This window comes from Uloborus diversus, chromosome 4 (genome assembly GCF_026930045.1).
Source record: "Uloborus diversus isolate 005 chromosome 4, Udiv.v.3.1, whole genome shotgun sequence".
Lineage (NCBI taxonomy): Eukaryota > Metazoa > Arthropoda > Arachnida > Araneae > Uloboridae > Uloborus > Uloborus diversus.
The window spans coordinates 18756560-18770784 of record NC_072734.1 but is presented as its reverse complement, the minus strand read 5'-3'; the positions used below and the strand labels follow the sequence as shown (position 1 = coordinate 18770784).

Below are 14225 nucleotides of genomic sequence, written 5' to 3'. Positions count from 1 at the left end.
TTTTGCAACTACTTGGTATTGGCCGAGTATCTGATCAGAATTTGGTCAAGTACCAAGTAGTTACCGAGTACTCGGTACGTCTCTAAATACTAAAGTAGCCAGTTGTAATGATAATAAACAAATATTTTATGACAAATATTATTTTGAGATTTTCCTGTCATAAGTTGTCGTTTTATGTTCACTGAATCTATTTGTATGTGTTTTTAAAGTTATTTTTTTATTGTGTAACTGAATTTTGCTAATTTATTATAACTATCTTTGTCTAGGAAGCTATCTCACTATTAGAGCCTATGACCAATGACCCAGTAAATTATGTGCGTCAAGGAGCTTTGATTTCATCTGCTTTGATTCTTATTCAGCAGACAGAACAGACATGCCCTAAGGTTTGTGTTGCATTTTTAGTGCAATGATTAAATTTCATTGGGCAATGAAAATTAATTTAGAATTTGCATTTGAGGCAGTAAGAAGCAAACAGATGCAAGTGGACTGTTTAAAATTTCGAGTAAATCACGTTTGAAGTTCAGATCCTAGTAAATTTTTCCATTAAATTTTTTTCTAAGTCATGCTGCACAGCAGTATCCACCAGAGCTACTAGTATCATCTCTTGCCCCAAAGCAGAGATTCTCCGATCATTTGTACTGGTTATCTCCAAATTTTAATTTTGTCCCTTACATACCTTTGTTTCTCACTGCCTCATATGTTTGAACATTGCGAGATCAGGAATTATTGCTGACCTAAAAAGCAACAAATATGTTACAACCCCCTAAATGACAGACTTGATTACAATGTGCGAATATTGCAGTCCCTTCCCGTCTCTCTTGTTATAAGTGAGTTTGACTGTATTTTTGGAAAACGAAAAATCAAATTAAAGGAATGAAAGCAAACAAGTAAAACGAAAAGTTCTTTGGCTGATGTGGCAGAAAAGTCAAAGGATATAAACTAGTTTATTTAATCACTCGAACTAAGGAAAACACTAAATGGGGAAAAAAATCCTTGGATGTGTAATTAAATGAAACAAATTTGGCATGAAAAGATGTTTAATCTAATTTCTATCATTTTTAGGAATTTTTGTTGCATTATATGTTAAATGTTTCTCCTTTGTTCTACATTACATCCTCTAATAGATTTGTTGAACTTGCAGCGTTGAAACATTTTATCTTAACATGTTTATGTTTGTACAAATTCTTTATTTAATTATATTTAGATGTCCTTATTTTGTGACTTTTTTTTGTCCTTATAAGTCCTTGATTGTCATTAAAGAAGTGTGTAGGAACCCTGATAACCAAATTTGAAAGTTATGAGTTTCTCTTATTAAAAAATACATATGAACTATTATCTTATCAATTTACGCAATTAGAGAGTTCAGCACTTTGAGGAAAACTTTGTTTGGGATACTTTTTATGGGTTTTCCAACTGTACCAAGCTTATTAATTAAGGCAGAAAAAGCTGTTAAGAACATAAAAATGAGTTTTTAATTAAGACAGTGGCAGATTTTTTTTTATATATATTTTTTTAACATTTTACTGTTTATACATATGATTTAATAAAAGGGGATGGGGGGGAGGGGCTTTTTTCAATTTGATCTAACTTATGCATAAATTATGTGTCAATAAATGTTCATTATGTTATGTTCTTTGGATTTAAATTATATTCTCATTTATTGACTTTTGTTATGATCTTTTTAAAATGTAGGTGAAAGATTTTCGCCAGCTGTACAGTAAAGTAATAAGTGATAAACATGATGATGTTATGGCAAAATTTGGTGCTATTTTAGCTCAAGGAATAATTGATGCAGGTATTATTTCCAAAATGTTATTTTGTTAAAAATGTTAGAAGTTTATTATTATCATTTTTTATATACAGGGTGTCCACCCTAAAAGTGGACCAATAGCTAATTCCTAAACCGTTAGAGATAAGCGTATAGTTTCATTTTGAAAAAATCTTTAAATTGCGCAAAGACTCAAAATTCATGAAATTTTTTTTCAAAAGTTCAAATTTTGAAAAAGTTACAAAATTTAACTTTTTATGCAGTCCCCCAGTCCTAGCAATGATATTTAGTAAAACATTCCGGACACCAACATTTACAACTAAAAAAAATCACTCTTCTACAACCAAAATTGGCCCAATTATGAAGTTTTGAAAAATAACAATTTTTGTCAATACAGTAGTAGACCGTTATAACGCCGACCTGTATAACGCAATTCTCTATAAAACGCACTACTTTTCAAAAGTAAACAACAGATTTTGAAGTTTAAAAAATCCCTCTGTTTTGCTTTGCAAAAATAAAAATTGTTAGGCAAATTAAATTTTGAAAGTTTTTCATCTTTCCATATTATTACAAAGCTTTTAAATTGAAAATTAGTACTCATAGTAAACAAAAAATACCAGATGGCTCTTGAAAATACAGCTGTTATGGAAACCATGAAGCTAGCAGAAGTGCAGGATTTTGATTGTGAAACATATCTATTTGTGAATAACTATTTGTAATATTGGTACTTTAATACTCATTGCAGATAAAACTCATTCTGAAGTGCTAATATATAGATATATTCTGAATATTAGTTACAAAATTTGTGAAATGATCTATGTAACGCAAAAGCTCTGGTGCCAAGGTGTGCGTCATAACGGTCTTTTACTGTATTATGACGTCAGCGAGTGAGCGCTTAAGGGCACATATGCAACAAATTGACAAAGTGTGTTAATAGATTTAAAATTATTTTGATTCTTGTCATTAGGAATTATTATTTTTTTTATTAGTAAACATTATCAATAATTGAAAAGACTTTTCGAGGGCTATTTATGAGCTCAAAGATCTATTCATGATTAAAAGGATTTCTTAAAAATCTTTATTTGTTTGTCATTTTGTTTCAATGATATCTAATATCCATATGAGAATTTGATTTTAAAAAAGATGTTGAATTTCAAAAAGTTAGTGTTTTGATGAAGGAAAAAAAATGTTTTTTTTTTTAAAAGATAGGGAAAACCGTAAAAGTTTGAATTACTTAGAACTTCTGTTATGGTATTTCAGCGGGTAGACGATAATTTGGTAATGCTAAAAAAAATGTTTTTTTTTTCTTCTTACACATTTCATTTAATGGTTGCAATAAGCGCTGGCTTGAATCTTTCATTACAACATAAATTCTTTTTCTGAAACAATGCTAGACTTTAGGTGCTCCTCAACTTCAATATTCTCGTTAGTTTTATTTTCATTACCTTTTTTTTTTTGAAATACTGATTTGATTGCTTGCCATGTTTCATAAATTAATTGACGGGTGCGAATTTTTTTTCTCATTTCCATTCCATTCCATTTGTAGAAACAAGAAACTCAACAAGTAGGGTCCTATCGCAATTCTTGGTTGCGAGGAACATAATTTGATTTCAAGATGTTAAAAAAAATGTAATTTAAATTATCTTAAATTAATATTATGTTTTTCGCTATCACGAATTGCGAGAGCCTATTCGTTGGATTTCTTGTTTCCACAAATGGAATGGAATAGAAATGACTAAGAAATTTGCACCCATCATAAAATTTTGACTTAATTTTCCTGAATAGGTAATATGACGTGTATCCGTAAAAAAGAAGTAGTGACTAGGATGTAGTAATACAGATAAAGACTTTGTGACCGATATCCACCAGTACTTATCATAAAGATTTTTTATAGCGTATACCGTCATGTGCTTTTATTTCTGATCAATCTTAAATGATGAGAACTGGTAATCTCGAATTTTCGTATGAAGATGAAGTTTTGCTGTTTAAGTTCATCTGTATTATTTGTTTTTTTCTGAAAAACATAATTTTACATGCAGAAACCTTTTTTTTTTTTTTTTTAATGTAAAGTCTGCATGAGTTAAGCCCTGAAAAAAATATAAATAAAATAAAACCACAGATGATTTGCAACTATGACGACCACAATTACTCTCCCTAAATAAATATTGAAAACAACCGACGTCATGGCAATCCGAAAAACCAGAGCATCATCAAATTTGGTCCAATGAGTATAATAAGCAACTGGTGATTACCTAAAAAATCTCCTGACATTAACTCTAGAAAGACGGCGTTTTGCGTATACCTCGAAAGACTAGCAGCGGTCACTTTGACCGACACACTTAAAAAATTGGAAATTTCCTCCTTTCGTGGTTTTTATCCATACAAAAGATTTGTTTCAACATGTCAGAGTTTAATTTATCAATTTAATCGTAATATATAGTCTGCTAATAAGTCTCAGATAGCTTTTTTTAAATTTTATGTTCGATCAAGTGAAATACACATGCTTTACACAATTGGCATTGAGAAAGAGCAAATTTGTCCAAAAAAGAGGAAATTTTCTTAGCATTTTATAACTAACAAGTACTATAATCAGCCATGCATGTGTTTGGTTTAAAAAATATCTAAATATTGCAAGATACTGTACATTACTATCTTTTACAGTATTTCGAAATACTTATGTTATCACGTCAACTGTATATTAGCCATTAACAGTTTTTTTTTTGGCAATCAGAACAAACGTGCGTAGATTTATTTTTGCATAGCTTAATTTCACACTATTTTAATCTTTTTCCTGAGGTAGATACTTATTTATATGCAGCAAAATTGATCAGTGGAGGTGACTTGGAGGAACTTGGAGAAAAAGGAGTTCTGTTTTTGAAATTTTCCCCTATTTTTCGGCGTCGGACCCTTTTCTCTTTTTCTTTTACTGTGTTTTATATTTTGAGCATCAGTTTTTATTGGCGACATTTCTTCTGATTCTAACTCAGAAGTACAATCCTTTTCTGGAAATCAAGGCTCCGAAAAATATTTGCAGTAATCTCATGAAAGCGAACTATTCTCATCGCTAGGAATATATTTCTCTTCAGATATGTCAGACTGTTCATTCGGACCATAATCTGTTTTATATAAATCTGCAACAGTTTCAGGAATTAATGTTCCTATAAGTTTTGCTTGTCAACGGTTCTTCTTGACATCATGAAGATAATTATGTGACTAAGCACTCCATTATCTTCGAAGAAAATAAACGTCAGTGCTTCAAGCGAAGCACATGCTTTGATGCACAAAAGAATTCCAGCAAACATTTTTGGAATTTACCTGTTTATATTTACTTCGTATTAGACCAGTAAGTATTAGTAATTTCACGTGTCCAGTCACATGCTTTTCAAATTTACCTTTCTCGACTTTCCCCCCGTGCAGATAGCAGAAAACTGAAACCATGCAACCAGCAGGTGTTTCGCATTTTCCTAACAGTTCAAAGAATTAAACCTGACCAGCAGGTACTACTCAAGCTCAAAAGAACATTACTCACCCTGACAACTAACAATAGTCCATAGCATACACAACTGATAAGAGAAAAAAAGAAGAAAACGGATGCATAAAGAAAGGTTCACTTAGCATTCAAAATGACCGTAGTCAGTCTTTCTAGGTATAAACATTTATAGCGACTATAATAATAATCCTAAAGAAAAAAGAATTACTGTTGTAAGATCTTAATAAATAGTCAGGAAAAGTCAATGAAGGAAAAAGAGTTTGAAATTTAAACGCAGCAAATATGAGCATTTGAAAATCGTTTGCGGTCAAAATGACCGCTTCCGTCTTTCTAATGTTAAACAAAAATACTTATTGAAACCAAAAAAAAAGAAAGAATATAATGGTTAAAAAAATATTATTTGATTTGAATTTTTTAAAAAAAAGTCCATTTATTTAATGATGTTCGGGGGATGAAAATTAAAGGTTCTTAAAACAAAATGACAAACCACTTCGATCCCCCCCCCTTGCCTTTTAAAAATAAATAGACTCTGAGCTTATAAATAGCACTTGCTTAATCTTTTCAACCATTAATATTGCCCCTTGATAACAAGAACCAAAATAAATTTAAACCTATTAACACACTTTGTCAATTCGCATACGTGCCCTTAAGAGCTCACTCGCTGACGTCATAAAATCTCCAAAAATCTTGATTTTTCAAAACTTTATAATTCAGTCAATTTTAGTCCTACAAGAGTGATTTTTTTTAGTTGTAAATGTCAGTGTGTCCGGAATGTTTTACTAAATATTATTAATAGGACTGGGGGACTGTATAAAAAGTTAAATATTGTAACTTTTTCAAAATTGGATTTTTTGACAAAAATTTCATAAATCTCGAGTCCTTGCGCAATTTAAAGATTTTTTCAAAGTGGAACTATAAGCTTATCTCTAACGGTTTAGGAATTAGCAGTTGGTCCACTTTTAGGGTGGACACCCTGTATATATATTTTTGATGACCGATTTTTTCCTTTACTTTTGGCTAAGATTTTTGTTTTCAGAAGAAAAAAAAGAACTTTAAAGTGTTTGGTGAGGTATATTAATAAATATATATGTAGTTTTTCTAATGTGTATTTTAATATTTTAAAATAATATAAATGGAAAAATGTTACAGGTGGAAGAAATGTCACAATTTCTCTACAGTCTAGAACAGGTCACACAAACATGGCTGCAGTAGTCGGAATGCTAGTTTTTGCACAATTTTGGTACTGGTTTTCTCTGTCCCATTTTCTGTCTTTGGCTTTTACACCTACTGCAATTATTGGTTTGAATGCAGATTTGAAGGTAACATTATTTAAATTTTTTTTCCTACCCCCCCCTTTTGTGTGCATTCCAATTTTAGAATTTAATTTAATCTCAATTAGATGCCGAAAATGGAGTTTCGCTCCAATGCCAAACCATCTACCTATGCCTATCCACCAGCTTTAGAAGAAAAGAAAGAAAAGGAAAGAGAAAAAGTAACAACAGCTGTGTTGTCTATAACAGCTAAAGCGAGAAAGAAGGAAGTTGAGAAAAAAGAAAGGGAAGAAAAAATGGAAGTGGTATGTTGGAATTCATATTCACTAGTTTTAATAAAAAGAGAGATGGAGAAGAATTTTAACTTATAATCTTTAACAATTCTTTTGTTTTCTTTCTTTCTTTTCTTTTCTTTTTTTTTTTTTAATGTTTGTCTGATATAATTCACTCTAAAAGTCTGAAATATTGTGTCACATGTTTTTTTTTTTTACTTTCATCATTAAGAAATTCACATCAGGATTTAAGCTGGATAAAATTACTCTTAAGCCAGGAAACAAAACAAAAGGAATAAAAAAGCTTTAGGGACATATTAAAATTCCACTTTGTGTGATATAATTGCATCATTTACATAGTTAGAACTGATATGCATACTAATCATGACTAACTAGAGTTGGTACCAACACTTTACTGCATGAAATACCTTGACAAGAGTTGCAATTGTAATTTTCTTACTCAAAAAAGGTTTGAAGATAGTTTTCAACTACTATTAACAAAGGTTTAAGTGTTGCCCCTGAAAGCACTCATCCTATCTAACTAATGTATTTTTTGATTTGGGAAATACTTTTTAATATCCTCCCCCCCCAACAAAAAAATCACTAATTTTGAAGTGCAGTTTTGCATTTGAATTAAAAAAAAAAAGTCTTAGTAAGTGATTTCTTAATGACTTAAAAATGTTTTTTTTTTCAAAAAATGTTCAAGCTATATTCATTTTGTTAGCTAGTGTTAAATGTTAGTATTTTTTTCCTTAGGATGAAGACAAAAAAGAAACAGAAAAAGAAGTTATAAAAGAAGCATCTAAAAGTAAAGATTCATCTAGTAGTAAAGAAAAAGAAGGCCAAAAAGACAAAAAAGACGATGTCGAGAAAGACACAGATGACAAAAAAGAGGAGAGGAAAGAACAAGAACCTCATTTTGAAATTTTAACAAATCCAGCAAGGGTGATGAGACAACAGGTAGGAGTACATGCATTGATTATAGACACTTAATATTTCAGGAATTTTGCCAATAGCTTTATTCTTCATACAATACTTAATCCAGGACACCCTAAACTTCATAGCCCCTTTAAAAAACCAATATTCAGGACTAAGTGTGGACCCCTGTCAATAGAACTAATAGGTACTTGTAGTTTGTAGTTAATTGAACTTAATTAAATTAACTATTACTAGTTAGAGGGGAAACTTGCTATTTAAAAAAGGTACTAGGTAGGCAGTTTACAGTACTTAATTTTGTTTAGAACTTCTAGAGCTAAAAACCAAATTGATCAGACTGAAATCAATAGGTAACAGAAGCATTAAAATTTTAAATTCCATACCTCAGAGCCAGACTAACATAAGTCCAAAAATTGGGATTATTTGTTCATTAGTGCATTGTATGTAGAAGCCTATTCCACATCCAGCCATGTGAACATCATTCTTTTAAAAAAAATCCTTTTAAATTTTTTACCAGGGTTAAAAGAGTGTGCATCCCATCCTTTGCATGTGCCAAAAAAGTTTTCCTGCTCTCCTGTAAAATTATCCCAATGTGACTTTTGTCCTTCTGGCTCTAAGGTACAGAATTGAGCATCAAACTAATTGTAAGAGGGACATGTTTTAGCTGGACAATTTTAATATATTGGGTTTAATTTCTGGTATCTGGATTTGAATGTCAAGCCTAGCTTCTCAACATTTCGGCATTTAGTTTTGGTGGCTGCACAGATGGAAAATACATATTCGCAAAGGCAGGTGTCCACCCCCTTAAAAGCAAGGGCGCACCTCCCCAAATATCATGAAGACCCTCATCCCCGTCCTCCAAGGATGCAAAAGGATTGAAATCTCAAACAAGACACACAGTTTTCGGCGATGGACGTGTTTCCAAAACGAATGTTTATGGAGGAAATTGCAGTGGATGAAGGTCGAATGGAGGAAAAATAAGAAAACAAAAACGCTGGAAAAATCGAAATCGTTTCAAATTTAGAATATGAAATTTCTGCAGATACTGCTGATTTTCTACAAATAACTTCCAAGTCAAGATAGAACTTTGCACAAATTCTGCAGATTTCTTTAAGTACAAAGTAAATCTAAAGTTCCTTCAGATGACTTATCGAATTCAACACTTTATCTTTCCACTGAATTATCGTAATTTCGGAGTATTTTAGATTTTCTTCTAGTTTAAAAAAATTTGCAGTTTGTGCAAAATTTTAACTTGAGTTGGAAGACATTTGCAGAAAATCTGCAGTTTCTGCAGAAATCTAGAATTTTAGCAGACAATTTGTCGGAGTTTTCCCCTCACATTTGAACAGAATTGTCCTGCAGCTCAGGCATCTGTTCTGCAACGTACGTCATAAATTTTGTAGTATTCTGCTTTGAGGCTGTTCAGTACAGTTATACAAGAAAAAACATGAAAATTAGAATGTGCTTTGGTGTTTTAAGTATTAATGTAAGCCTTATGAAAGTTGAAATTTGGAACTGCCTTTCAATTGCAATTAAATGTTCCTCTGAATTTTTTTTTCTAGTAATAAGTCAAATGTTAAGTTCCAACTTATTTAAAAAGAAAAAAAAAACTTAAAATACAGATATTTTGCATTAAATTTGTCAATTATTTCTGAATAATTTATCATTGATGTGTTCCAGAACAACTCTTTACCATTTATGCACTTTGTGTATTAGTAACATTGGGTATTAGATAAATTGAAGTTTTTAATTATTTTTTCTTTTTGGCAGCTTAAAGTGTTACAAATTCCTGATGCATCAAGGTATCAACCTTTGAAAGAGGTAATTTATTTTCTTTTTGGATTGAAGAAACAATTTCATTATATTTTTCACAAGGTCTCTGACCATTTGTCATTTTTATCAGGGCCCAATATAAGCTGATTTTACTACCCTTTTTTGGTACTTTCACAAAAATCAAGTAATATAATCATTTGTCAAAATGCATGTACCTTAACTACTCCAATGCCGAGCAAAGCAAACACTTCATGAATAATTTTTCAATCGTTACTTTTAATAGGATTGAAATAATATTGATTTTAGTATTTAAACTTACAGTGGAAATATACCACAGCTATAAGTTTTAAATATGGATACTGCTTTTTAATGTCCCTATTTATATCGTTTGGTAATAAGGCATCAGAACTTCTTAATCCTCTTACGTACAAAAAGAGCCCTTTTTTAAACTTTGAGAGCGGATTAAAGCGGAGGAAGTGAAAGCTTGTATTGAAGCCACAGTCCTAAGGCATGTAGAAGCCTCCACTGAAGCCAGTGAAATATCGAAGAAAACAGGCTTCTTTCATTAGTTTCATGCAGAATGTGTCAACTATTCGTCATAGTAGAGCCAAATGACTAGAGCTCTTGACCTCTGCATTTTGTAGCCAAAGTGTTGAACTTGTTTCTTCTATATTTTTGAAACCTGTGCATTTCTGTGTGTCTTTAACCCTATCTCCTCCGAACTGTGAATGTCTACTAGGTCCGTACTGGCACCATTGCATACAGGACACTCAGGGAAAACCATTCCGTCCTGTCTCGCCCCTCTAAACCTTAAGCAGCCAGACATTCATGATGTCCTGGGGGCATGTAAGGGTAAAAAGCATTAAAATCATCAATTGTCACCTGCTGCAGGCAGAACAAGCCACTGCAGGCTGTAAACGAGTAGGTGAGCGAAGTTAGGAGGGGCAGAGCCCCTTAGTCCAGGTACTGATCCTTGCTCCAGGAATACAAGAGTTTTTCAATTTTGAAGCATTATGAAACTGCACCTGTTGTAAAATATCTATGAAAAGTAAATAATGCCACTGTGTTTTCCCAATGCTAACTGAGAATCATTACTGCATGCTTTGGTTAGCAAAAAAAAATGTGAAATAATATTGTGTAAATCGGTGGGGGAAGTCATGCTGAAAATTTTGGTTGTTTGGTTTTGGGTACGAAAAACTTCTGAAATTGTACTTGGGTGTCAGTAAAACATTCCGAATTGGCCAGGAAGAAGGCATTTCATGGGCTGTAAACATTACTAATTAATTTCATGAGTAATGAAAGGAGGATGTACAGTGGCCGCTGCTTTTCCGAATCATGTTTATTGTAACCAGTTTTAATTAAAATAAAGCGACTGATTCTATAAAGCTAGATTTTGTTCTATTTTTGATGATTTGATTTTCATTAAAGCAGTTGATTCAATTAACCGGCGTCCAATGTATTTCAAGTATTTTGCTTTTAAAAAAATTAATGAACAGAAAATATTACTGGAATTGTTTACATCTTATTCATAATGTAATTGAACACAATGGATGGATAATATTCTGAATGGTTTAGGGGGATCTTGACCCTCCCCTTAAACTGTCCCTGGTCAAGGATATTATTATGTACAAGACTGATGTTCAGGGCCGAATCTGGAAGTGTGGAGGCCCCGGGGCAATGAAGGAGTGGAAACCCCTAATCGGTTCGAAAAGATCATCATATTTTCGAAAATATCCGATACTTTGATGTATATCCGAATATTTTGATAGACATGTATATATCCGATATTTTCAACCCGTGAAGGTTAGGATGTTTTGTAAAAATTTTGTAGTGGGGGGTCCCTTTGTGGTGGAGGCCGCGGGGCAGTAGCCCCGCCTGCCCTCTCCTAAATCCAGCCCTGCTGATATTCCTTGATGCTTGACTGTATCGCCTCGTACATTCACGCTAAAGGTGGCTCAGCAGGCTACTTAAACCTCCGTTGATTTGGGAATTTTATAGTAATAAATGATCTATTTGCTTTCATTTTGTTATCACTTTTTGGTATCAATACTGCCATCATGTTTGTAAAACTTTGTTTCATTCTGAAAACTCCTTCTTTGAGTCTTTTTTTTTTGCTATAGAGTGTACATATGTATCTTTATGCATATATTCCGGGCTTTTTTTATTCATTGTTACAAATGGAATTGGAAATATCTCTACAAAATTAGAAACATCAATATTTATGTTGGCCACTATGTACATCATTGACCGGTTTGAGCCTTGTATTTTTGGAAGGTCAAAGTTTCCTTAAAATAAGAGATATTTTTCTTCTTTACATGATTCCAAGCTCTGGTTCAAAATAACCTCAGTACTTTTTGCTTAAATTAAGCATTTGTTGAATTGCAAATAATAAATTTTCCATTTTGCAGGACACATTTTCGTAGAACTATGCATTTCTTTCAGCTGCTAATTGATTGATTAAATGTAATATTTTGTTTTCAACTTCAAAATATTTCTCCTAGGTATCTATTGGAGGAATAATAATGATGAAAGATAATAAAAGTGAAGATCCTGAAGAGCTCGTTGAGCCTGTTGCAGGTAAATACTACATTAAATAATTTTTTATAGAGTAACCTAGGGGGTGGATAACTCTCCAGAGTAATTCCTAACCACTGACTATTTTTATATTAACATATTGCATGCAGGTCTATTTCATTTTGGACTTATGAGTGGAGGGAATTTTTTTTGACTGAAAACATATTTTTACATATCCTGTTCTATTGAGTCTACAAAAGACATAAAAGTGAGTTTCCCTCATCAAATTTGCCAAGCAAGTTCTTCTATAAAATGAAGCAACGCCCTCTTAACATTAAGGCCTTTTGCATTTGTCTCAAAAAGTGAACTAACTGCCCATAAATGGTAAAATCCCATCCAGGGTTCGTACTCAATTTCAGAAATAAAATGAAGGAGTTTTGAAGGAGTAAAATGAGATTTTGAAGGAGTACTAATGGAGTGTCATTAAATGATGTCGCACATTTTTTCAATATATTTGACCATCTGCACTCTTTATTACAAAGTGTCACACTTCACCCCAAACTCCTCCTCTTTTCACGTCAAATTGTTTACAAACATATTGTTACAATAACTGCGTAATGTCACTTTTTGTCACCCTCTCTCTTCCCGTTGTCACAATTTAATTAGCCCATCTCCTCCTCAAAGCATGACATCACTTGTGGATGACCCTTTTTACGATATCATAACTGCAATTAACTAAATTGTTTTTTTTTAACGCAATCACTTAATATAATACATCTACTTATGTATTTTTAAATATTTAAATTATAATTAGACAACCTGACTTTTGCTGCTGAGAGTGTGGTGGAGGGGAAAAACAATAATCATAAAACTTGAAAAAATAGCCAAGCACCATTTAAGCATGTTTTACTTCACTTATAAAATGTCTTAGTCTTCTAATAAAATTCTCACCTTCAACTTTTCTGAATTAACTGTGATCAATTTGTAAATCGAAAAAAATAAATGCACGAAATTACTACATTAAAATTGCCTTTGTGACGAAGTCACAAATTGTCAATTGAAGTATTTTAAGTTTCTGTTATAGAGGAAGATTATGTAGTCTTGAACTAAAAAAGGAGTTTTGAAGGAGTTCAAACCAAAATGAAGGAGTTTGAAGGGCCCTTCAAAAAAATTTCATAAAGGAAGGAGTATTGGAGGAGTTTTGAAGGAGCGTACGAACCCTGCCATCAGACAGCTGGTTTAATTTCTAATATCTCCAATATATAGCAGTCCGTGTAGGGTTATTTTGACCGCCTCTTTGTTCTGTGCTAAAAACAAGAACGCAATAGGCTTGAATAGGAAATAAAATCTTCAAGATATTTTGAACCATCTTGGAAAATTTTGCTTGAGCCTTAACAGTAAATTTGACTAAGAATTGCTATTGGGGCAATACATACATTAATTAAAAGTTAAATTACATTAGTCATTCAATGAAATCTAGAAAGCAAATTCTTCTTAATCCAAATTTGGTAAATCTAGCTGTGACAGATTTTGTATTTTTTTTATTTTTATTCAGGAATTGCTCTAGGTGACTTGTTCTTCCCAATGAAAAAAATATTAATGGCTATTGTTAAATAAAATGCAAATCCTTCATTTTTGTGTTATCTTATAGCGGGAGGACCTAAAGTAGAAGATGAAGATGAACCAGACCCACCAGAAGACTTCGAATATCTTGATGATTAATGAACTCTATTTATTTCTTTCAAAACTGTTATTCATTTATATAATAAAGAACTTTTTTAACAAATTTATCATTTATTATGAAGACAAAGATACCATAATGACGTTCACAATGAAAATCAAAAGATTTAGCTAAATTGTGAATAAAATAATTCATTTTTCTCTTTACTCATAAATCTACAATTCTTAAATCTATAAATCTAAGAGTTTTCAACATAGCTGAAATGTATTTGCTTGGGACACCAATTATAGCCTTTGCATAATAAATTTATCAAAGTTTCATGTATAATAATCTGTTTCCTTATGGCTTTTAAAATCATGCACATCTGTAAAACTTCACTTAAAGTTTTCCTCCCAAAACAGAAGGGGTAAATTTTTTTAAGGCAGGATTTTTTTTTTTTTTTTTTTTTTTTACATTTGCCAACAGTAAATATAATCAAGAGTGTTATTTAAAATTTTTAATCAATATAAGTATGCTGTCA

General features: G+C 31.9%; 1 protein-coding gene across 1 annotated transcript; it reads left to right on the top strand.

The window, feature by feature from the left end:
- The first annotated feature begins 270 nt into the window (after positions 1-270).
- On the top strand, positions 271-13807 carry LOC129220373 (26S proteasome non-ATPase regulatory subunit 1-like). The gene is made up of 8 exons (XM_054854778.1): positions 271-383; positions 1693-1795; positions 6408-6577; positions 6658-6834; positions 7558-7761; positions 9508-9558; positions 12012-12087; positions 13676-13807. The coding sequence occupies exons 1-8, from the start codon at positions 291-293 to the stop codon at positions 13744-13746; spliced, it is 945 nt and encodes a 314-aa protein (XP_054710753.1). The 5' UTR covers positions 271-290; the 3' UTR covers positions 13747-13807.
- Positions 13808-14225: the final 418 nt, after the last annotated feature.

Coding starts and splice junctions, on each gene's coding strand:
- LOC129220373 (XM_054854778.1), top strand. CDS start 291: ATGACCAATGACCCAGTAAATTATGTGCGTCAAGGAGCTTTGATTTCA. Junction 1,796..6,407: donor TCAAGGAATAATTGATGCAG/GTATTATTTCCA, acceptor AAAATGTTACAG/GTGGAAGAAATGTCACAATT. Junction 6,835..7,557: donor GGGAAGAAAAAATGGAAGTG/GTATGTTGGAAT, acceptor TTTTTTCCTTAG/GATGAAGACAAAAAAGAAAC.